Source organism: Ceratosolen solmsi, unplaced genomic scaffold, assembly GCF_000503995.2.
Source record: "Ceratosolen solmsi marchali unplaced genomic scaffold, CerSol_1.0 scaffold7, whole genome shotgun sequence".
Taxonomy (NCBI): Eukaryota; Metazoa; Arthropoda; class Insecta; order Hymenoptera; family Agaonidae; genus Ceratosolen; species Ceratosolen solmsi.
In genome coordinates, this window is record NW_011948413.1 from 8,764,362 (window position 1) to 8,790,188 (window position 25,827).

Sequence of the window (25,827 nt, forward strand, 5' to 3'; positions counted from 1 at the left end):
ATATGCTCTCGTAACTTTTATATATATATAACATTATGCAACTTTGCAATAGAAATTAAATATTTTCGGAGAATTTATTGAAGAATTGAGCAATCAAGAATCATCAATGTCATAATTTAATCATCTCATAAATTTTACATTTTTTAATGGAATTGATGTTTATATTATTTACATTATTCATTAGTCTCTTAATGTAACATACATATATTAATTACATTAATTCTTTACTAATTATTAACAATTAATAATAATAATTAATAATTGTTTGAAATTTTTTTGTAATTTGTAATTTTCTATTCTTCTTACGTAAGTCTTTTAAGAATATTATTTAATACTCGCATCATATACTAAATATAAATATGATAATATAACTAAAAATAGGCATTATGTATTTTCTTCATCCACTTCTCTCTCAATGCATTAATTACATATATTGTATTGTGTAATGTACCAAATTAAACTGTCCTTTCATAAATCTTAATTCAAAAACAAAACTATCGAGTTTGGTGTCCAAATACTTGTAGAGGTATTCATAAAAGTATTATGAAAAAGGCGTGTTTGCGCACACGCTACACGTAAAATCGTTAAATTATACTTTGTCACGCAACGATCTATGCCCACCACCACTATATATTTTATGTCGATTCATCTTGCTATTCTTCAATTTATTTGAAGACAACAGAAATAGTAAGATACTGACAGCAATAAGGGAGTCAAAAATAAACAAAGCATGCGCACAGAACTGCAGATGCGTGTGAAACGACAGATTACATATAATGTGCACGCAAACCTCAAGCGACCCATGATAATTGAAGCTATAGATATTTATAACTGTATTTTATACCGAGTTCACTTTCTCTCTCTCTCTCTCTCTCTCTCTCTGAGATTCTTTTGATTAGGACAGATATTTTATATCTGCAATTAAAATCATTTGATTTATACTGGGATAACTATATAATACATTCGTCAACCAATATTTAAATTTATTAACATATTTTTTAATACTATTTCAAAATAAATTAAGTTATTATGACGATACTTCATTTAAGGGGTCCCCCCCCTCACTCTCTATCTCTCTCTCTCTCTCTCTCTCTCTCTCTCTCTCTCTCTCTCTCTACATATCATATAATTAATATTTTTATATAAATATTTTTTTATTTTTTTTTTGCACAAGAATAATGTAATTAGAATAATGGATAATACAATTTACGATATAAAGAAATAAGTTATTAAAAAATAATTGTTGCTTTTATTTCAAATCAATCGAGAATGAATACAACGAGTATTATCATAATTGTAAGTTTCTTACAATACGATACGAGATGTAACTACGTATTATAAAATATGCATATATAAAGAAAAGTATATAAACGAAAACACATTCAAAACGTCAAGTCCACGATGATTGAAGTTCCGCTATATGCGCGGTCGTTAGAATAAAGCTAATGTGTCCTGTAATAATCGTGTCTAACTTTCCGTCTCTGCGTCTTCACGTGCATTCGCGGAACTTGGTATGTAAGTACAAAGGAGAAAACATAGCATCGAGTGAGTGATATGTAGAGAGAAAAGTACAATGAATTATATGATTGAATCAAAGTTGCTATAATAAACGCAAACGGAAACAAGAAAAATATGAACGATAGTTCAATGATGCTGCTGTACGCTATTGGCCGACTTTTATTTTCGTATGATATCATTTAAATAAATAAATAAGTTCGTAATAAATAATAGACTGTTTGAAATTGTAAATTGATCAATGTTCTCATACAAGTTTCTATTACTAACTGAACCAACAATTTAATCACTTCTACGGAACAATAATTTGAAATAAGGACTATTTTGAAAGGAATAATTAACATTGTATAAACTTCTATACTAGTAATACCTAGTATTATTACACTGCATACGCGTCTTCATAAAGTATTGTATAAATAGGTCTGTGTGCGGGCGCGCGCGCGTGTGTACATAATTTTTTAACAAGTCTGCTCAATTGTTATCAATTAAATTTTTATTATTAAACTTTAGTAATAAATAGATATTGATAAATATTGTTTATTACAGACCGAATGTATGTATTTGCTGGATATATATTCATTAGAAACGAACGATGAAGTCACTATTCTCTTTTATGCATTTTATTTTATCAATATTTTTGCTATTAATAACGTATGAGTCGATACATATACGATCAATTCATATTACTTATATAATTGATGCATATACTGTTAACTTTCCGCTTAACAAAAATAATTTATAAACAACATATCAACGCATTTGCTTCGTCTACGAGTAACACGTCGAGAATACTTGAATGCACAATGTTTTTTATTCATTATGATATGACACGATAAGTGGAACTATGTTTTAATACGTAAATATAACACTATATGAAGCATTGTGTGCAAACGAAGCATTCAATTAAAAACGCTCTTCATCCTTATCACTCTGTACCTGAGAAATAAGAATATTACTTTTTCGTATTTCATTTTATAAATTGATGAATTTATAAAAAAAAAAAAAGAAAAAAAAAATGTATGTCTGATGATAACAATTAAGACATTATCTTAAATATTATCTTATATAGTTCACGTATACTGCACTTACAATATGTAAATTAAATAGTTACATTATATTTGTTACTTATTTATCATTTTTAATTGCTTTAACATTTGAAGTAAAAGGAAATATTAATTTAGCCAAGCATATTAATTTTATAACTTGTTTTGGATATTGGTTAGTGGAGTTAAGGCTTAAGCCCCTAATATCATATTTTTTGCTATCACTTAACGACATTAATAGGAAGGGTAAGAAATTAAAAGAATTTTGAACTATGAGCCGTCATAATAGACATATAATAAACAAAATGAATTTTTCGAATTATTGACAAACAAACTCAATTTGGAATTACTTTGATTTTCAAAAATGCCAATTATCTAAATAACCTACAATTAACAAACACAGACGAATTAATGATAACATTGATAATACGTGTAAAAGTCTTGGCCCTGTACGTAATTTGAAATACGAGATCAAACAAATTTTTTCTTACCACAATTAATATTAACGGTAGATTGTATAAAAATCCTTGAGAGTGCGTTCTATGTTAAACAATCGATTAACGTTGCATTACAAATTAATGAGAAATATTTCTACAAACCATTTGAAAATACCTCGAATGCGGACTAATAAACAGACAGACAGACAGACTTCTTAGCAATAGAAAATTTTAAATATCCACTAAATGAAATCGCTCCCTTTATCATGATATATTGTTATCATAAGATAATTAAACAAAAAGCATATATGGCTTTTTGCTAAGTATAGTCCAATAAATTAATGATAAAAGCATCGAAACTTAGACATGCTCGTGTTAAAATGTCGAATACCTGTTGCCATTTCCGAATTCAATCATTCAATCAATCAGATAAACATATAATATTGTCCGTGTAATAATTTCCATATCTATTTTTTCAAATCATCAAGTGGAAAAAGGAAAAAATCGATAAGATGCACGGCATTGTATATCCGTAAAAGTTGCAGAAGCTACATTGTAACGAATGACTCATACCGACAGCTAACGTGTATAGAATCACTATGTGACTTAATGCATACAAGCACATGCGCACGTGGAGTCGTTATAAAATAGTTTAATAAAAAATAGACGATATAGAGCTTAATTAGCAATAATATTATCTACCTCTTATCAAAAGCACATATAATACACGTCATATTTATAAATTTGACGTATTACATCAGTGTGCTAAGAATTGTAGGTATATATATATATATATATATATATATATATATATTTAATGCTCGTATAATCTTCGAATTGTTTAAGAATATATGCTTTTTTTATATTGTTAATTACGACTGTTGGTCATGTATAATTTCACTTTAAAATAAATAAAAATAAATAAAATGTGGATAAGTTTATTTAACCAAGTAATAAGATAAATATAAAATTCAATTTATTAATTTGTATTAGAAATATCAAAATACCAACGTCAAATATATTTCTAGTATTAAGTAATATATTTATGTGCATTATTTTCAAAAATATTCAAAATTTATTTTAGACCTATTTTGGACAACAAAATGAAAAAATTGGTTAGTGCGTATTTGAAATTATATCTTATTCAATGTTGTGTAAGAATTGTTCATAATTCTTAATTAATTAACATTAATTATCTTGTTAAAAATTAATGTTTCATTGTGGTATATCAACGGGAAGTATGATGTAATTCAAAAAATTATCGACCAATCTTAACGACTGAACATTTTCAAAAACATTATCAATTAAGAAACTATATTTCCTTTCATTGTCCAATCAAAATTCTTTACCTTATTACATCATATAAACAATATCTTTTCGCCATTTTGTTTATGTACATTCATATTCAATTTTTTATATATTCGTCAATATAATGATGCCTTAAGAATTGATTGATTATAATAGTGCATAATAAATAAACGATTTAATATTTATTGCAAACAATTTTCGAGTTTATTCAATAAATTTTTCATGATATAAAGATATAAATTTTATGTACAAATTTTCATTGAGTAATATCAATCGTCATTAATTGTTTAAAATTACAGTCATTATTTATGCCTTAATTGAAAACTGTAGTCATTATTATAGTACGTTACATTTAAACAATTTTGAAAATATTGCTCTGCTCTCTATCTATATTTTAATACTTTACTTTCAAATGTAATAAGTATAAATTTACTAACTAAATATCACTTGCCTACGCTTGTAAATACAATCTTATTGTTTTTTGTTTCATAATAATCATATTTACAGCAATAGATTAATATAGAAATTACTTAATGGTTAATAATTTTTTTTGTTTTTTTGTTTTCACTTTAAAATGTTGAACTAGAATCTTCGATGATGTTTTACACATTGTAGTTATTTAAACTTAGAGTTTTAATCTTCGGTAGATGAATAAAAAACAGTCTTCATATTGATGAAAAAATGCCTTTTCAAATACTACTAGTTGTCATCATAATACTTAGTTATAAATCTAAATGATTTATTTTTGAGTCAAGTTAATTTATCTTCACGTCTTCCGAGTTGTGAAAAATATCGATATTTTTAAAATTTTCCAAACTATTCCATTAATTATTCAATAGAAAAAGAATTTACCAAAAAATAAAATTGTTATAGTAAAAATTAATTTATTTTTTATAAAATGATCTATTAAAAAATCACAGCCATTTGTACTGGCATATATTGTATAAAATTTTAATTTATTTATCTGCGTGTAGTTGGAAATGATTTTTTAGAAAAATAATTAATTAGATCATAATGAGCGTTGAATAAGCTTCTGGATGAGGAATACTTTCGGCTAAAAAAATTTAATTTAATTTAATTTTTAATTTTAACTTTCAATACAAAGATTATATATTGCTCTTGTTCATTAAATATAATATTATTATTAATAATACTACTATTGGAAGCTTTTTATAATTTCTTTATAAAAACAGAATTTGAATTATTTAACTTTTTTAAAGCGATTAATGTTAAAACTCTCAGCGAGTCTTCATGACACTAGGTTTTGAAAAACTTAATACGAGCATAGGATTTTGTCAAATGTATTATTACCTTTAATTATTCGCCGCATGGCTACTTCAACGTCTACCCTAGAGTCCTTTAAAATTACGTACATCAAGGACAACGACTCCCAAGGATATCCAAACCGTTGCAATAATTTTTTGCTATATCCCAATAAAACTTCTACTTGTTCTGTATCTGTAACAAAAAGAAAAATAATTAAATGATCAAACGAACCTACCTGTAAGTGAAGTTTAAACATAACTATACTAGTAGTCTCGTCCAAAGAGAAAAATGTCGCTTCCCCGATAAAAACTCAGGATTTAATTTTTTATTCGAATAAACGAAAAAAAAAAAAAAAAAAAAAAAAAAAAAAAAAAAAAAAATTTCGCTCTTGATTATTTATGGCTTTTATTGCACCCACGCATGAACTGAATCCGTTCATTAGGGGTTTGTTGAAGAAATGTCGGTCGAGGTTGCAACCTTGATCTCTTCCAGGGAGACTACTTGTACAATCACGATCTCACTTCACTTAGAGGTAAAATTTGTTTAATCATTTCAGTCGTTCGCGAAATTAATCTGTAACCGTTTAAGACGTGGGTGCAAAATTCTTAAGACATTTTCGAACTTGTAAAAGCTGAATCTAACAATGAAATAGAAATCGAATATTTCTTATCTAACGTTGAAGTTATTGCCTAATTTTTGTACTGATAATCAAATTTTTGATAATTCTAAACCTTATTGTTGTAATGCGCATTCCATCATATTTTGTCCGTATAGTATTACAATTATAATTCATTGTCCTTCAAATTCTAATGATATTGTTTAAAAATTTTTTTTTAGCATTTTAAATGTTAATTACTTATACCTTTGGAATATTATAATTATCTATTATTCTCATCGCTATTGATTCTGCATTTTGTTTAGACGTATTAGATCACACTCAAATTCAATTTTAATCTCACAACTGTGAAGCTCACGTATATAGCTACGTTATCAAATTACAATACGAATAACAAAAAGTATAATTCTATTTTTATATATTGGTATTTACATATTGGTATAAAAAGCTTCCATTTAATAAGTTCTATCAAGTATTACTTATGCTTAAATAATAAAATAATAAAATAACTTCTGCTTTGAAAAGAAATGTGGAGAAATTTTAATTTATAAATACATATAGAATATTACACACTATCAATGTAATATAGTACCCCCTCCCCCCCCTCCCCCAACACTATTGCGATCTCTGCTGTAATTAATGCAAAAGTTTTCTTCTCCAATGTTCTTATATTAATAGAAAAAATTAAGATTCAATCGGATTTATAATTACAATTCAAAATACAATATATAGAAATGTAAAAAAAAAAAAATAATGACGATTTAAAAATTAGTAAGTAACAAGTATTTACAATAATGAATATAATAAATTATTATAAAACTGCTTAAATAAATTAATAATTAACAATTATCAATTTGTCGAGATTATTAAAAAAAAAAACATGAAAATATTCATGAATTGTTCGAAAGGCATTATTATAAATAACCACAATATGAAAACATAAAAATATTCTTGTAAAAATTATAGGTTTATTTTTTAAGAATAGTTTGATCGGATATGAAACTTTATATTATACGAGAAATATTTCAAGTTCATAAATATACATCTGTAATTTCAGTAACTTATTTAGTCAAGTAATCAGATTTACAGCTAATCGCTCCATCCGTAAAATGATATTCTTCGTAAAATTTGTTCGATAACCACTAAAAAGCATCGTATTAATTTTTTAATTAATAAGCTTAGATCGATTGAATTGACATTAATTTATTAATTAATTTTTTATATATATTTTTTATAGGCAAAAGTAAGTATTAGAGGTAAATTAAATCCTGCTGTACGTACTACTTACATTTTTATAATCTTGATTTCATTTATTGAATAAATAAAAGTTAAATTTGTATGCGTTGCTTCATTACTTGCGCTTATATTTTTATTCCATTAATAGAATAGTATATGAGAAGCTCGATCATTAAAATAATTTTAAATCTTTTTAGATCGTGTTTATTTATTTATGCACTTCATTTTAAGTTTAATAGCAATTTGACGATCAACTATCATTGATATTTCTATGTAAAAACGATCAAAGGAATAAACAAATTTCCTCACGTTTATTCGATTATTGTAAAATATCATAGCAATTATTAAAACACCTTAGGGTGGCGGGGAGGGAAGGATGCGGGAGGCGGGAGTCGGGAGGGAGAGAGGGAGGTGGACAATAATGTTAAGAAATATTGGATCTTGTAAATATACTAATTTTTCAAAATTCCATAAAATATTAATAATTTTAAAAGCACCTCCACCTCCTCCATCACTCCTCCTCCCACAATCTCGCATCCATCGATGAAATACAATTTTAAATAATCAATATTAATAATTTTTGAAATTACATTCATGGATAATTAAATATTTTATGCCATATTAAGCACGTGACATACTGAAGGGACGTACTTCATTAACCGAATCGCTAATTCCATCAATTTCGGCATTCGACCGAAGCATGCCAGATCTACTAGAGATATGCATAAGCCCTTCTTCGCTGTAATGCATATCGTCGTTCTTGCATCGGATATCAGCAAATCTCTTACCCGTTGCCTTGCGATCACGTGATGCTTGATCTCGAGTAGTTCAGAGATCGGCGAAGCAAGAATCTCGAGAATAATAAGAATAAGCGGACCACCTCGGATATTCGCTGCTTGATCGAAGAGGCTTCAAGATAATCTCGAATAAGCGTGGCTACACAGGATCCAGATTGAGGTGACGTGTACGAAGTCGATCGAGATCACGTTACTCTTTTTCCGTAACGCTTCTCTCTCCTGTCATGTCGACTTACTCGTCGGTGAGAATAGTGACGGCAGGCAATGCCTTGACCATGAAAGTAATTACCTTTTCACCAAAGCTTTTTATGTAAAATCAAAAACTATTAAATGCGAAATTTCAGAATTCGATGGCGTGTGATTTATATCACACACAGTGAAATACAATCAGGTACGAGTAACGGTTGCTTAGTAATACTTGGCAGCAAAGAATTATCTGAGCTTTGAAAATACTGTTAACAGCTTAGCCAACTAGTATTACTACATACTGATCTCGACGACTACGAGGCTAAAATTGTCGAGATAATTCTCCGGACTACCAATAAGAATGGCCCTAAGAAAGTTTAAACGCCATTTACAATGCACACAATAATATTATTTTCAAATTACCTTCTTAACTATTATATTTATGATAATATATGTGTACGGAATTGACGGGAAATTGATAATACTTTTATAGTATCTCAATTTAATATCAAATATATCCAATAATGTTGTTTAAGATTATAATAATAATATATTATAAAAGACAAAAAATTATGTATTAAACTGATTTTTCCACAAAACCACAAGAAAAAAATTTTTTTTTTCTTTTTAAATTTATTAATAAAATTACTTTTGTAATTAATATAAACATCATTGATTAAAGTTAAATATTATTTCCAGTAGTAGGTCGTCAATTTAAGATATATTAATTATTTGTATACATACTTGATATTCCAGATAATTATATACTTTAAAAATAAGTACATATTTAGATGGCAGATAAAATGATAAGCTATAATGTAAAGCGTAAAATATATTTTTAAATTTACATTACATCTAATGTAATTATTAATATTTACAGTTCAACTCATGAATATAATAATTATTACATTTGCTTGAAATGTACATGGAAGGAATGATCATAACACTTTATTAAGACAATCGATAAATAAGAAAGTTTACGAAAACTTAATTGAAATATGTAGAAATTGTTGAAAATCTGTTAATAATATAACAGAAAATCGACAACCATTAGCATTAATAATAAACTTGAAAGCTTGTTAAAAGAAGTTAAATGATCCCGATTCATTCGACATCCGTAGAAAAATGCTCATATTTATGGTATTATTGATCGTGACCTAGTAATTTTCACTCATTATTATTACAGTTTGCCTTATATTTTCTACATACAATTATTTTCAATTGTATAACAAATTTATTGTTTGTAATGAAAATAATGTTTTATACGTATATATGCATAAGCACACGTGGATATATGTATATCGAAGATTACGCAAGCCAATGGGTGAGAATGACATATAACCATTGAAACTAGCGACCGCCTACTTTCCGGACTGTCTGGAGAACTCTTTTAAAAATGGAAATGGCTACCACCACAAACGGACGACTCGAAGGAAAATAAACGTGGTGGAAAGGTGTGCGTGGAAAAGGGCGTAGTTAGGTGGGCTACAACGACGAGTACGCCTGTGCATTGTTAAGTGTGTCCGAATAGGTGACGAATTTTAATGCGAATAAGTGGCAGATAAGTGAAATGAATAGGACGAAGAGGGAAAGGAGCTGTAAATAAAAGTTGCAATTAAATACAAGAAATTGCGGGGACATACTTAAAAAGGGTAGAAAAGAAAGGGAATAGAAAGTTTCGAGGTATAAGATAATGTGGTGGTAATGGACGTGTGGAGTGGGGGACAATCAAAGGAGCGCGTGAGGGGAGGGGAGATACAAAAGCAAAAATGTGGTGGGGAACGTTTGGGTAGAGGGAGATCGGTTTCAGGGTGGGGAGAGAAAGATTTCCTTCCTTGTTTTCTATTTATCATCTTTTATATCTAGAAACATTCTTTTTCCACTTTAATACCTCATTGGCATTGTATTGTAACAGACAAAATGTCATGATTTACTAATTTTGAGTTTTATAAAATTATAATGAAATCTATTAATAAATTGCTAAAAGCTTTTAAACAACTGGACTTAATATATTATGATTATTATTTATATTCTACCAGAAATGGTGAAATTATTAAGAGAATAAGATAAACATGTTTTTCTATTCATGAAGAATAAATTAATTTTAATATATTAATTTCTCAAAATATATATATATATATATATATATATAATATACGTGTGATTCGAAAATTTTTAACACTCAATTTAATACTCAAATTGTCCTTTAACAAATATATAAGAATCGTGTATATAAATAGCTTAAAATATTCTAAAAATACTTAGGCACAAATAAATACATTGAAAAAGTGATTATATTTTTGTTTGTAACAAGCTTGTACATGTAAATATAACAAATGCAAATAATATAAAAACAATATTATTTTTACAAAAGAATTATTTTAATCCACTTATTGAAATGCATGCATATTTTAACATTATTTTAATATACATAAAAAAAATTTATTTTAATAAAATGGCCCTTATTTCGTAAATTTGAGCCTATACGTAAATTATTAACAAAAGGATTTACATTTCAAGGACTTTCTTAAGGCGCTACCTTGCGTGTTCTAGAAAAAGTGTTTCCATATGTTCGTGTTTAAAATATGATTACACCTGATGCTGCAAATAACTTCTTTTTCATTAGGTATATAATTAACCTTTCAAAAGTTCTGTGAAATCTTTAGACTAGACCTTCACAATAAAGTGAATGATCACAATATATATTCAATAGATTAGCCTAAAAATAAATTGCATATGGAGCGATTATCAAGATAAACTCTACGATTTAAATAAAATTATATTACACGAAAAACGTTTTTAATTATTAGTGGCAAAAGTTCCGCTGTTTTCACATACGGTTAAAATTTTAAATACAATTTTCATAAACAATTATTTTAAATATCAGTTCTACGATAATTCGCAGTATTCGAATTAACTTTCTAAGAAATTTGATAATTAAATAATTGCATTTTCACTCTTTAGAATTTATTGTATCGTTATTTATTGTATGTTTAAAATAAGTTACATAATTTGTTGACGAAGTAACGTTACTTAAGTATGCTGCTCATTTCTTCATTACTTTGTATGTACACAAAACTCAAACTTGGAATAAATTAATAATTATAATGGAAAGAAGAAAAAAAAAAACTCTTTATATTATTAAACGCGAGTAAGAATATACGAATACGAAACGCGCGATTTCGGAATAATGAGTGCAAGTTATATACATTAGATGTTTGTGCGATCGGGGAAAGATTCTGGAGTTACGACTATTTTAAAATATAAAATTTCTTATCTACTGCTACGTAGGTATAAAAGAGTGTTCGCATTATTTTTAAAGTGTGGTTATCGTTTCATCTATGTAAGAAAACGCATTATTTTATCGTTCATTGCAACATTCCAAAGATAAAGTTCTTAAGAAAAAGTCTTATATTTGGCTAAGATTTGTTTAAATATAACGACGATGTATATTCATGAAAAGAACCATAATTAGCAAATGTTATAACATACCGAAATATTAAAACGAATTTAATTGTCCAAGAATATGGATTGTTATTTCATATAATACGAACGAAATATTACTAGTGACATACAAATATGTATAATAATAATAGAATTAGTAACAAATGTGTAGATTGAACCCATGCCGTGTGACCAGCACAATCAAACACATTAATGTTACAAAGGTTTTCATATTTTTTATTCGTTTCGTAAAAACAGATTAAAGTATTATATTTAAGGAAAAATTTGTTATACGAAACCATTAAAAATAATTGTTATGCTTATTTATTACCAATTCAAAAACATTCACAAGAAATGAATTATTATACACCACTCGATATTATTTTCCAAAGAATTTTTTTCACTTTAGAAACGGAAGTTATCATATTGTAATAATTAAACATCGGTCTTTCATTTATAGATCAAAATCACGATTACATGTTTTTCCTTGTAACGTCGAATGATACTTGGTTTCAATTAATGATTAAACCCTCTTATCTCAAAATAAACCGAAATTGGATCACTCGTTTAAGTCTGTGCAGAAGTGTGCGTTTATTCGCTGCATGTATTACATAAATTCGTATAACATATACAATAACATAATATTATGGATGGCCCAAACTTATCATTCTCATGCTATTCCTGAGAAGTTCGTATAATTTAACGGAAGTAATGGAGAGTTTATTTATGTAAACTGAACTTACGTAAAATAAATCTATATATATTTAGATATCGTATAATTTTTAAATTATCTTATCGAAAAAATAAAATAATAAATGAACTGATGATACTGAAAGAAAGCGTAATATAACACAGCATTGGAGTCAAACATATATATTTAAAAATTTATTTGCAATGTCAAAGATTTCTTATTTATTATTTAAAAAAAAAGTTTTTAAGTATTCGCTTAAAGAAGAATAGCAAAAAAACCTATATCATTCAGAAAAATTAATAGAAAAAAAAAAAATATATATATATATATATATATATATATATATATATATATATATATATATATATATATATATTCAACAGTAAAACAAAGTAATGATTTACGATTTACAGTAACTATTATTAAATTTTCTGATATAATAAATGCTTGTATTAATAGTATAAATTATACAAGCACAAATAGATAGTAACAGAATTGCATTTTAATCCATTAAAACATTCACACACACACACACACACACACACACACACACACACACACACACAAACAAATTTTTTATAATCTTTTTGAAATATAATCTTTATACAGTAAGACATTTAATGCATGTTATATTAATTAAGAAATTAAAAAAAAAATTAGATAACAAAATAAATAATTTTAGTATAATTTAGTAATAGGAATTTAGCTTTATTTAATTATAATTCAATAAGAATATCTCGGTTGCTTTTATTAATTATTAGAGTAACACAGATATTTTTACGTAATTTATTCACATAAAAACTACCTGCAATAATGTCAGTTATTATGTTGAGTCAGTTGAAGCAAAATTTATAATATCAACTAAAGAATTGTCTCGACTATCGCGTTTAATTACCTACACAAAATATTTATAAAATAATTCATTGATATAAATAATAATATTAATACATGAATTTATAACATTCAGTAGTTGTAGTTCCATTAAGTGCTTTTTTATATTAACTATTTTTTACCGCCTAATAATTTTATATATCAATCTATTATATTTCACTAAGTAAAAAAGGATTTTTGTTAATATTATACGAAAAAAACTTTTCTCAAGTATTTTTTTTTTAATTATAATTTATATAGAATTCTAAATCTTATAGAATGTTATATCGATCTTATCTTTCATTTCTAATTATATATTATGAATAAATACAAAGAGCCATGTTATTAAAAATCATTTCAATGTTGATCAAAAGAATTATGGATCGACCATATTTCACAAACGAATATTACAAATTATGAATTAAGTAAAATAAGATAATATTAATAATTAGTAATATTGATCTAAAGCTTTCAATTGTAAGCACTTGACAATTTAATAAATCGATTCTTTGCTGCATCAGAAGATTGTGTATTTTTAATTATAAAATATAAATATTCGTTATTCAATCTATTCTATCGGATTTCGAAAAAAAAACCTTGTCAAATGCTAAATTACATCCGTTGAAACGATTCTAAAATATATTCTAAAATAAACGTAGGAACTAAGATCTAAGATTCTTTTAGTAGACGGCAACATGTCCTTACGTGACCCGCACATTGCATACGCAATGCGCTTTATGCGTATAATTGCGGAAGGACTGTTGGACGTTATAAGCATAGGGATGGGACCACGTATAATTGAAGGCCATTGTGAAAAAATGCGTATAAAGCTTCAACGATAACAATAAATATCATTGGTAAGAGTTCAGTCTTTATTTAACATTATGGTTAAATTTATTTTGCCCAGTTAATCAATTAAGTACAGGAGTCGATGTTACGAGCTATTAAATGAATTGGATCTCCGTTAATAACATAACTTAATAATTAATACAAATTTTCAAATTACGCTTATTAACGAATAAGTAACAAAACATCATTGTTATACGATCATTTGAATTTTTATTAGCTTAATGTTGATAAAAACAAAAGCTTGTTAATTGAATTATCGTTAGAATCAATATTATATATTCTATGATATTAAATTGGTTTCAATATTATCTAACATTAAATAGTTTGTGAAAAGCGATATGTTTTATTAGTCAAATCATGGAATTTTCCTCATTATCGTAAATAAAATTAATACGTGTGCGCATAAGGAGCAAGAGATATAAAAAAAAAATATATACTCATTTAGTCTAAATATTGTCCACTATTAATCGTGGCTAATTAAATATATTCAACTATTTGATATTGCAATTAATACAAACGTATATGAAATCATTAGTTTGGCAAGTAGCTTCGGTATTTAATACAAACAACGGTATTATTAAACAAATTGTCAACTAAACAAAAATTAAGATGTAGGGATTTAAAATACAATTAAGAATTAATTTTAAAAAACAAAACTGCTAGCTCATTATCGACAGTTTTCAATCATTGCATTCTAGTTTTTATAATAAAAATATCATAAATAATTAAACAACGAGTATCATAATGTTAATCAAATGCATTTTGTGATTTTAAATTAATTAACAATAAATACAATTATTTAAATTTTGATATTTCAATTTATATTTCTTTACAAGTTGTAGAATTTTTTTTTTTTTACGTTTTATTTATTGTATATCATATATTTGCACTCTAACCGTCAAAGTATAAATTACATCAAATATTAATAAGAAATGCTACAATTTATGCTTTCACTCAATGATATTGAATTGCACAAGAATTAAATTACAAATGTAAAATATTGTAAGCGACGTGTCGGAAAATACGCAGAAATTTACGAAAGAAAATGTACATAATAGAAACACGAATATTGTCCGGTTCGTTATGATTATTACAGCCAAGCATATATATTATGTATACAGTTGCGTATACATAGATAAAGATGGCAAGACTTGAAGTGAAGTAAAAACAAAAATAAAACAAAAACAAAACAAAACAAAAAAAAAACAAAAAAAAAAAGATAAAAGGACCGTAAGTGACGAAGACTAACACCACTGCGTTTGCAAGAGCTTGACCAAAACGACCGAACCACCCTCGACTAACGTGAATGCAAAAGGGTTGCGGATGAGCTTTGTAGATATGATACCACTGTCGCGCGAAATCGAAACTCCTACATAGCATGCGAAGCTGTTTCGATGACAAAGGTTAAAGCTATCGGAGTGCCGACTACTAGGAATCATGTGGCAAAACGCCACATAATAAATAGGCAGACACCACCGATGATCGAACACAGAAGAACGTTGAAATTTAAAATTTATTTGAAGTTTATAAAATAATTTTGTCTTTTACACTTGAAATGCGCGCGGATGAATATTTTATTAATTCGATATGGCAAGGAAATGAATATATCAAATTTATAAATTTGGATGTTTATGGATGAATAAACGATCTTATTTATCGCTCATGTTTAGCAATTATTATGGAATTATGTTGGTTTTCCGTTTTTCAATCAATATAAAATGTGTAGTAAAATAGGGAATAGCAGCACTGGTAAATATCTCGAGTCTTATTAATGGATGTCGTTTTTACAATTACTTTGCCTGTATTTTCCTTAATTTTTATAATATTTTTATGAGAGAGCCCACAGTCTAATTCAATATCTTGCAAGAAGAGAAGGGGAAGATTATTCATTATAACGAACGTTCGAGGTACGATCAACTTTTACAAGTTATAAAAGTGCAAATATTTTTAATACTTGGTAGTTTCGTCTTTGCCTTCTAACTTGATCTGCCCTTCAAAATTAACACTAACGATATTTCAGCCATCCAACAAAGGTTAAAAAAAAAAAAAAAACCAAAAAGAAAAAAAAAACAGCTACCCTAACCCCCAACTAACGCAACAGCAAGGCGAAACTTGAGTCAGTCGATCTACGTATTAAGTCCAGTGTACCGTAAGGACCAAAAATCTCGAATTCTCGTAAAAATGCAGGGTCGAAAAATTTTGTTCGTTTTTGTGACTAACACGAGTAAAATTTACTGGAACAGTATTTCTCCCGGACAGAAGAATGATCATCCGTAGATTTACGATCTATTTAAAAATATTATTTTTCGGAAAAGTCATTCGGTTTGCAACATAAGGAAAATAACTGAAGAAATGTGAGATGAAGCGAGGTAAAAGCTACCATTAAAAAAAAAAAAAAGTGAAAGCTATGAGGCTAATAATAAATGAAATAACAATGAATTGTTAATTATGAAAAATATTTTTTCAATACGTTTAAATATTTAATTTTATTCTTATACAAATATTTTCCAAATCATTAGGGGGGGGGGGGAACCCATAGTAAGACATCGACGCACATTTGTCGTTTATATGCTAATCAGAAAATCTAAGTAACATTTATTATAATTTGTAATATAAAATTGTTTACGTTTCAAACTACGGATTTCACATATGGATTTAATTAACGAATATCCAAATAAATAAACTTTAAACAGATTATTATGTCATACTATTATGTCATAACAAAATGAAATGTGCGAAAACGAAAATCTAGATTATAAGAAGTAGTAACAAATGGTGTCATTATTAGACATTATTATATTAAAAATTATTTAATTAGATATTTAATAATGAAAATATAGCAGTTTTCAATAAATAATGTCTAAAATCCAGTATTTATTTAATTTTAGATTAATTTCTATGATGATACTTTGGTTATAGTTTATTTTTTCTTCATTCTTCAAATGAACATATTTTTATCTTTGATATAGGTTTCTTTAACGACATTATAAATTATATCTATTCAATGAATATTTATAAAAATATAGATGTCACTTATAATTATATTAAATGTAAAAGGTTTAGACAAGTTTATGGAATTTAATGTTCATAAAGTTGTGAGAGGCCAATAACGGAAAAAAAGAAAGAAAAAAAAAACAACCAACAATTAGTAAATGGTGGCAAACTATTAAAGATAAGAAACAGAAAACATATGGAGTAAGGTACATGATTAAATTTTCGTAGGAAGTCGTCTTATAATGACTGGTGATAGGTTATTACAAGAGTACATTCCAAATGGCTCGAAATGCAGGCTCGTAAAGTTGCTTTTACAACCCTACACTTACACTCAACACAGTCACGCCCTTGTTCCTAGCAAAATCTATTAGTTAATGTACTATTTGTTTTTCTCTCGAAGTGTCTTGGACACTAAAGTTATTTATTAAATATCATTGAAGAAATATGTCAGAAATTATATAAAAACAAAAACAAAAAAAAAAAAAAAAACAAAAAACAATAAAAAAAAAACAACAAAAAAAAACATTATAGGCATTTAGATAATAACATAAGGGAAAAATGTCACTTTTAATAATTTACAGTTAAATACACATATATACACAAAGATTATATTAGAGGTCGTGTGAATGAAAAATGCAAGCAACTAATTATCTTGAGTATTGATATTTTTTAGTATCGTACGATTTGGTGATGCATACAACGTTCAATGACTTTTAAATTTTACTTTTTCATCAACGATATAATCTAAGTAATAAATCAACTTATTCAATAAATTTTCCCATTAAAGTATTATGCCCAGTTTACTCTGGAAATTAAAATAATGGTTTTGTTTAATATCTATTGGCAATATGGCAATCGAAAATTCTTAAACAATTTGTATTAATAGAAATTTGTAATGTATTTTTATTAAAAGGACCATTGCTGCGGCTATTATGTCCACCAATCAAATCTATAAATCTTACCAAGATTTATATAGATTTTGGTGAAAATAATACGCAATGGTTATGTCAATAACTTCGGTGCAGAAAGTATTTTGAGAATTTAGACGGTACAGCGTCACGATCGTAATATGGCCTACTTTGCTAACGAAGCATATCTTATATTAATTAAATTTATAGGAACAAAATTATGATATGCAAATCATCATAAATTACAAGAAAACAAGAACAATAGCGAATCGTTTTAGATTTCATAAAATACAATGCCGAGCAATTTTTCTCAGACACAATTTTCTCTTACGAGTAAATAAGAAAACATTAATATATCAGTAAGTTGCATTGGCGTTAAAAAACGAAAGAAAAAAACAAAATCAAAAATCAAAAACGAAAAAAAAAGAAGAAAAAAAAAAAGAGTTACAACAGCTTAATTGACGAAATTTTTGGGTCGCGGAACAGCCTCTCCCCTATTCTCCACTAATTCACATTATATTATAAATGAAGAAAAAAAAAAAAAAAAAGAAGAAAAGAAAAAGAAGAAAGATTGCCCAAAGAAAATGAAAAGTAAAAGAAGGAGTCGTCAGCTTCGTCTTCATAAATGCACGTGAGTATCGCTATCTCTTTTGCGTTTTTATGTTTGCTTTTTTCGTGCCGTTAAATCGATTGAATAAGATTAATAAAGAATCGTGTAAATTAAGCGTGCGTCATGAGATACCGAATTTACAAACTCTCTCGGCATCCATTCTGTATCAGCGATGCATGCACACGCACATGTTCGTGAGTCGCATACTCGCGTGCCTGCAAATACAGGCGCATACATCGCAGCAGGCCCGTTTGGGAAAAGTGAGCAAAGTAACAGTCGACTTTTTCAAACGAGTTCGCTCGTAAAACCGAGAGAGAGAGAGAGAGAGAGAGAGAGAACGTGAGCGAGAGAGCGGAGCTCCTAGGTTTCGGCTTTGGTTATAAGTTCGTATTATATTAGCTGGCTCCGAATGGCCGCTCGACCAATGGCGAGGCTCGTAAAAGCAGGGTTAACATTCGGTCGGGTTGTCAAGTGAAAGAGTGGCTTGAATTTCGTTGCACAGGGATCATTGTGAGCGCCGTTTAGGCGAGTGTAGCCTCAGCGTTGTGCTGATGCTATATAGGGTGTACACGCTGCCCCTTTGACAGAAAAAGAAAGAGAGAGAGAGAGAGAGAGAGAGAGACTAACAGAACGAGAGCGAGAGGGTGGGTAACGAAGGGTGAGAGAGAGAGAGAGAGAGAGAGAGAGAGAGAGAGAGTTGACAGAGCGTTGACAAGAATGTTTCAAAGGGAAATATCGTTATGACCGTCCCCATTACGAACATATAGATCACTCAAAAAAGTATTTTATATGTCCATGAAATTCTTGGATTCACTTAAGTTATTTCCTTTTCTTTATCTTAATGTTTATACATGAGAAATTTTTTTAACATTTTCAATCCTTCAAATTATTATTTACATAATATTTTTATTTAATAAACCTAATAATTTAAACATCCAGTTTTTAATAGGCAGTGACAAAGAATAATAAACAATACAAAACCATATAATGCAATCTATATTATCTATAATAGAAAGATATTTTTTCTACTAATTTTTATTACTCCTCCAAATAAAATATTATATTCGTTCTAATAAGTATTAGAAAATTTTTATATTTTTATTACTATAGTTATAGATAAGACTATTAAATTCTTATAAACTCCCATTAATTGTATACAGTCGTCACAGACTAATGACTTGCTATATTATAATTAAAAACGACAATTCGTTCATATTTTCTGAAAAACACATTTAAAGCGGAGTAGAGAACAATAAATATACATAATAATCAATTATCTGTTAAGACTATTGTCCCCGTACAGTCACAATTGCCTTATTTAAAACTCTTCATAAGAATTATTTCATTAACAATATGCATAAATCAATTAGAAATTATTCAATTATCAAATTATCAAATTATATGGAAATTTCACACTCGAGAGAAATATTTAGTAGGAATTCTGACGCTTCCTTGCCATTTGTTTATTAAAAGTAAATGCTTCCACGTAATTTCACGTTTATCGTTCATATAACGTTTAAAAGCAGGCAATTATTTGTTTTCATAGGCACAATTTTTTTTCAAGTATTTAGCTGCACGTTTTTCTGATCAGATGTAATAATACGGGTCTTTGTATCAAATCTGAACCATGAAGGTGGTCTTATTATCATGTAATTATTATTTATTTTATTACAAGCATTATACTAGAATGGTTTCCCTTGTATTAATTCCCCGATATCGTATATGATTATCCTCGAGTTCCCATAGCAGCTGACTCGAAGATTATTTTTTTTGAAATCTAGAAGTAGTGGTAGTAGTATATGATAAAAAAAAACAAACAAACAAACAAACAAAAAAAACAAAAAAACAAAAACAAAACAACAAAAAAACAAAAAAAAAGCAACCTTTTTCTCCGAAAATCTCTTCATTTTCTAATAAGAATGAATATTTCGGTTTTAAAATTTTTTCTTTTATTCTTTTAAAAAGACGTTCTCCACTTAATTATTAATAAAAATGTCGTTAAGATTAAAGTTTAATGTAAGATAATGCTATGTTGTATCAATATGTCTAATGTTTGCATGGTATCTTAATTTAAATTGACACAGTAGTAGCCTTATTTTTCTGCACGAGTAATAATATAATCGATACTGAAAACATTTCCATATGAGATGACAGAATAACAAAGAATTATTTGTTGAATTCTCAAAAATTTTTATTACGCTAATAATTCGTTAGTTTTAACGATAGTGTACTTGAGAGAGGATTTCAAGATGAAAAAAACATTATAATAATAACAACAACAACAACAACAACAACAACAACAATATCTTCAAGCTATGCCTGAATATAATCTTTGATTATATAAAAATTTAAATAGTAAAAAATACTTTTAGTTATAAAGTAACGTGATTTACTTATAATCAAATAGAATTAAAAAATTAATAATTAAAAAATATAATATTATACAATATTCAAATAGTCGGCCATTTGATATATAAGAACTTATAAGTCGTCGTCAAACTTAAATTAGTCTTTCATATCAACGGCAGAATAGTGTAGAATATAAATTTAAATAATCGTTGAAGCTTTATTTTTAGCCAATTATAAAATCATTCGATATAGAAACAATAATCAAGAGTTAAAAAAACTAATACTTTCGGAGAGTTTGCAAAACCATCTTGTGTATCAAGAATATTGCCATGATAATAATACTTGGCTTATTTAAAAGCTTTTCAATTAATCCTCCTAAATCGCGAATGTGTCGATCTTCATAAACAATTCGTATTTAGTTAAAATACCATTAGTGTGAAAATAATTTAATTATTCGATCGAGCATTATATAAATTATCATGGTATTATTTCTTTTCCCCTAAATGTAATTAATAATAGCGGTAAGTCATAATAATGGAAAATACACGTTATTCTAGTTTCAAGTATTTTTCAAATGTTTTATATACTCTGTTATCCATCTCTCTATCTATCAATGTATATACATACATACATATGTATATATATATATAACCATAAATAATGTGTTTTATAAATTAATTATATCCATGTAGATAAGTATCGGTAAAAAAATGTGTTAGGTCTTTCGGATTATCGGATTATATAATCGTTATTCAATGATTTCATAGAGAAATCTAATATTATAAGTATCATTGGAGATTAATAAATTTTTTTTTCTCTGCAATGTAACTAGATACGACGTTTGGGACGAATCTATTACAATCTATTAAAAGTACAGTGTCGTTTTTTGTTTTTTAATGGAATTTTATTTATCATCGTTTCTGCTGCTCATATTTGAATGATGCAATTACTTCTAATTAAACCGAGAGAGAGAGAGAGAGAGAGAGAGAGAGAGAGAGAGAGAGAGAGAGAGAGACACAAATACAAATAAAAGAGTAAGCTCTTCGATAATGAAAGAATCACATTATTTATTCGTGGTATAGAATATTTGCAATGTAATTCTAAATACGAAAGTTGTACTATGAAATGCACTAATTTTTTAATCTCATGTTATATGTGAGTCTCCCACCTATCAATTCACTTAACATCTGTCGTTCTATATATATATATATACACATATATATCATATTACCAAATTACCAAATCTCCACAATGATTAAAAATCATATATTTACTATGTATCAGCATATATAAGGATAAGGATAATCTGTAATCGCGGAAATGAATGTCGTAATTCGTAATTCGTCCATAATATCCACTTAATTCCTTTTCATTTTCATAAGAACGGATAGTACCTCGCATGCTCGCTATTAAATATTTTTCACGTTTGGGTACTTCGTAATGCACAAGATTCGCTTGTGGCAAGGCCAGGGGCAGGCGCTGGGTCTGGGTCTGTGGCACAGGGGGCCGGATGACGTGGATAGGCGCGATACATCTGCATGTTGGGCGGCTGTGGCGGCATGGTCGTTGATTTGTCAGTTGGACGTAGTTGTAAAGACCGCGACTGAAAAACTTGTAGTTGCAGGCGCTCACGCACCTGAGATATATAGATTGATAACTAGCCAGCAGACAGACATAGATTCAGAAGTGGTAGAGATTGTATGATAGAGAGATAGAGATAGATAGTGGGTAAGGTAATAGGCACTCACTTGATTCGGGCTCGAAGAGCGGCGTGCTGGGCGAGGTCGTGTGGGGCAGCAGGGGTGGCCGATTTTGTAGTATCGGTACGTTAACCACAGGCTCGTTGATGCCCCTACCCGACTCGCTGTTGCTGTTATGATTGCTGAGGCTGGGCATGTCGCTGCTGTTGCTGTCGTTGCTGCCGCTGATACTCGGCGCCGGTGGCGTCTCCGAGTCCTTCGATTTCGCCTTCTTCTTCTTCATCTCCATCAGCTGCAACAGAATCGTTGAGCTCTCGTATTATATAGCTCGAGGACACGCGCGCCTGACTCGGCGGACACACACGCGTTTACCTGCCCACAAATACAAGGGGATTGTGGTTGTAGTGGTGACTAGCTAGTGTACCACACGACGAAATGGCCCCTTTAGCCAAGCAGCCGAGTCTTTATGCAAATTGTACGTTATTATGATGGGTCCGCGTGGCGGTGGACTTTAAGCGCTGCTCGCTGAGTTACCGATTCTATCAATTGTTTGGTTTTAATTTATAATTGCGACCGGTCGATGGACGATTACGCCAGCTCGGGCATTATTGGCTTTCATGATGGCAGCATGAGCGCGAATTTCTTCGAAATATTATGACTTTTATTCAAATTCATCAACGACGAGCGAGTGAATAATTCACGATTAAAATAAACTCATGATAGCGATGAATAGAAATTAATGTAAAAAGGTATCAATTCGTTATCGCTCCAAACATCCGTTACTGATTTTGCAATATTAAAATAACTGAGTCATCCGTTAGAATAAAATATAAAACGCTTCAACTACCGAGTATGAAATAATAAGTAATCTAGTTTCAATATTGGGTTCGCAAAATAAATTAAATTTATAAATAACCTTTAAGCTTCAGTCAGTTTTAATTAATCTATTTAATTATTCACAGACTCGAGTTGAAATAGTAGTATAGTTAGCGGCGGTAGTATAAAAATTTTTAATTTGTAAAATAATATCATTTTCATTCGTAAAGGAACAAAAATCAATTCCACTGTGTATCGACATTATTCTATTTAGAATTATAATTGTGATGGCGAATGACAAATATATATTGAACTGCCGATTCAGGCGATTTTCATAGTGTAAAATATTCATGAATTCATTGCTTAATATTAATTTTAGGTAGTTTATTTGTTAATTGAAATTTTCAAATACCGATAGTATTTATAATGATTAGATGGACAAGTTATCAACTCTTTCGCAAAAGAATATAAGTTTCATGTTATAAATATCGACTTTTTTCTTCTTTCTTTCTTTGTAAATTACGTAGCTTGTCACAGTTATAGTTCAAATGAAAAAGAAAGTAGTAAATTGTCTCGAGATATTGCAAAAATTTATTAATAAATCAATTGCTCATCTACAGACTTTAGTTAGTAGTCTTTGCTTATTTGTATTCTTATTTCAATTTTTTATTTAATTCTTATTTAATTCTTACTTCAAGTAGAAATTAAAAATTTACGAAATGTAAAATCCAAACATTCAATACTCTTTATAAATTTTCCTTGTTTTATCCCAATATTTTGTTAACTTATTTACGTGTCACTAGACGATAAATCACTTATACGTAACATATTTTAAATACTTAAAAAAATTTTTGCAGAATAAACGACGGCGTTAAATTATTTCGGTCGTTGGCCACGTGTATGCAAAATTCATACATGACATTTGGCTTTTCTCTATTGTCACCCCTTCCACCCCCGTTCCTCACCCTCCTCACCACCTCCTCGCCCGTCACCATTGTACCCCACGGCTCAATAAACAATTGCATCTTCTCATTTTCAGATCATACGAATAATTAGATTGTACATTGGACTAGCCAATCGTTCGGATTGATATGGCGATTAGCGCGAACGAAGCGAAGCTCGGCCGATTTAACGTGAATTTTAACGACACGACGACGACGACATCGAAGCGTTGTGTTTAGAGCGCAGCGCCGTTACTAGCGAATCGAGCGATCGAAAGTGAAAGTGTAGGAATTACCATTTCATATTGTTGTCTCGCCCTTCTCTGGGCTGTCTGCACCTTCATTATCTGCTGTTTCTTCATTGTAAGGATGCACATCTCGCAGAGGCAGTATCTATACTCGCACTCGCGCTTGTGGAACTTAACCTCCACCTTTTTCCCGTGATTCTGGCAGCGCGTGCACTTTGGTATACGCTGACTCGGTTTGGCCTTTTTCGACGTCTGGCCCAGCGTTGACTCCAGCTCGCTCGACACCATGTCGTCAGACTGATCCATATCGCTCGCATTTACAACTCGAGATACCGACGCACTGCAACCATCCTTATTTCAAAGCAGTGCACATTTTTTTATCATCGCTGGTCCATCAAAACCTGTTTATTTACTTTATTGCCCTCGCACAATGCACATTGTCACTTGTGTATGTATAGTATCTTCCAAAACGGTCTTTTGCCCTTACTTTCTTATGTTATTCGCACCCGAACTTCAATAATGTATAACCATCACATTAGCAGCACGTTTTTCTCGAAATCCTAATGACGTTTCTCAGATACGACGATGCGCTGACGACGGGCACTAAAAATGAAAATTAAAACTTATTAAAGTACGTTGTTTCTTCTGAGGATACGAACGTATTTATAAACTCAAATCAATATATAAACATTATGTTACAAATTTATTATCGTATTATCTAAAATCCTTCTCGTTTATTACGTGAAAAGGAAGTATTATCATCATAATCATAATCATCATCATCATCATCATCATCATCATCATCATCATCATCATCATCATTATTATTATTTCTCCATAATTATAAGCGTTTCATATAATTTTCTATATTTTAATGGTGCATGCGCATCTATCTGCCCTAGAGGCTAAAAGTCAACAAAATAAAACTCGAAACGATAAATAAAAAAACAAAAACAAAAACAAAAATCATTAATTCAATGACAAATAATGTTAATTGATGAAT

The 25,827-nt window shown here is 28.8% G+C and overlaps 1 protein-coding gene across 1 annotated transcript; it reads right to left on the reverse strand.

Annotated features, from left to right (window-relative positions):
* Nucleotides 1-5,272: 5,272 nt before the first annotated feature.
* On the reverse strand, nt 5,273-25,457 carry LOC105367427 (protein doublesex-like). The gene is made up of 4 exons (XM_011506130.1): nt 24,873-25,457; nt 22,868-23,111; nt 5,615-5,761; nt 5,273-5,357 (listed from the first exon to the last, which is right to left on the reverse strand). Exons 1-4 carry the CDS (start codon nt 25,128-25,130, stop codon nt 5,308-5,310), a joined length of 699 nt encoding a protein of 232 aa, XP_011504432.1. The 5' UTR covers nt 25,131-25,457; the 3' UTR covers nt 5,273-5,307.
* Between the last annotated feature and the right edge of the window lie 370 nt (nt 25,458-25,827).

What these genes read in the sequence shown, in the direction of transcription:
- LOC105367427 (XM_011506130.1), bottom strand. Translation starts at nt 25,130, where the DNA reads ATGGATCAGTCTGACGACATGGTGTCGAGCGAGCTGGAGTCAACGCTG. An exon ending in CGAGACAACAATATGAAATG is followed by an intron (nt 23,112 to 24,872) that starts GTAATTCCTACA and finishes ATTCTGTTGCAG; the next exon opens with CTGATGGAGATGAAGAAGAA. An exon ending in GCTCTTCGAGCCCGAATCAA is followed by an intron (nt 5,762 to 22,867) that starts GTGAGTGCCTAT and finishes TTTTTGTTACAG; the next exon opens with ATACAGAACAAGTAGAAGTT.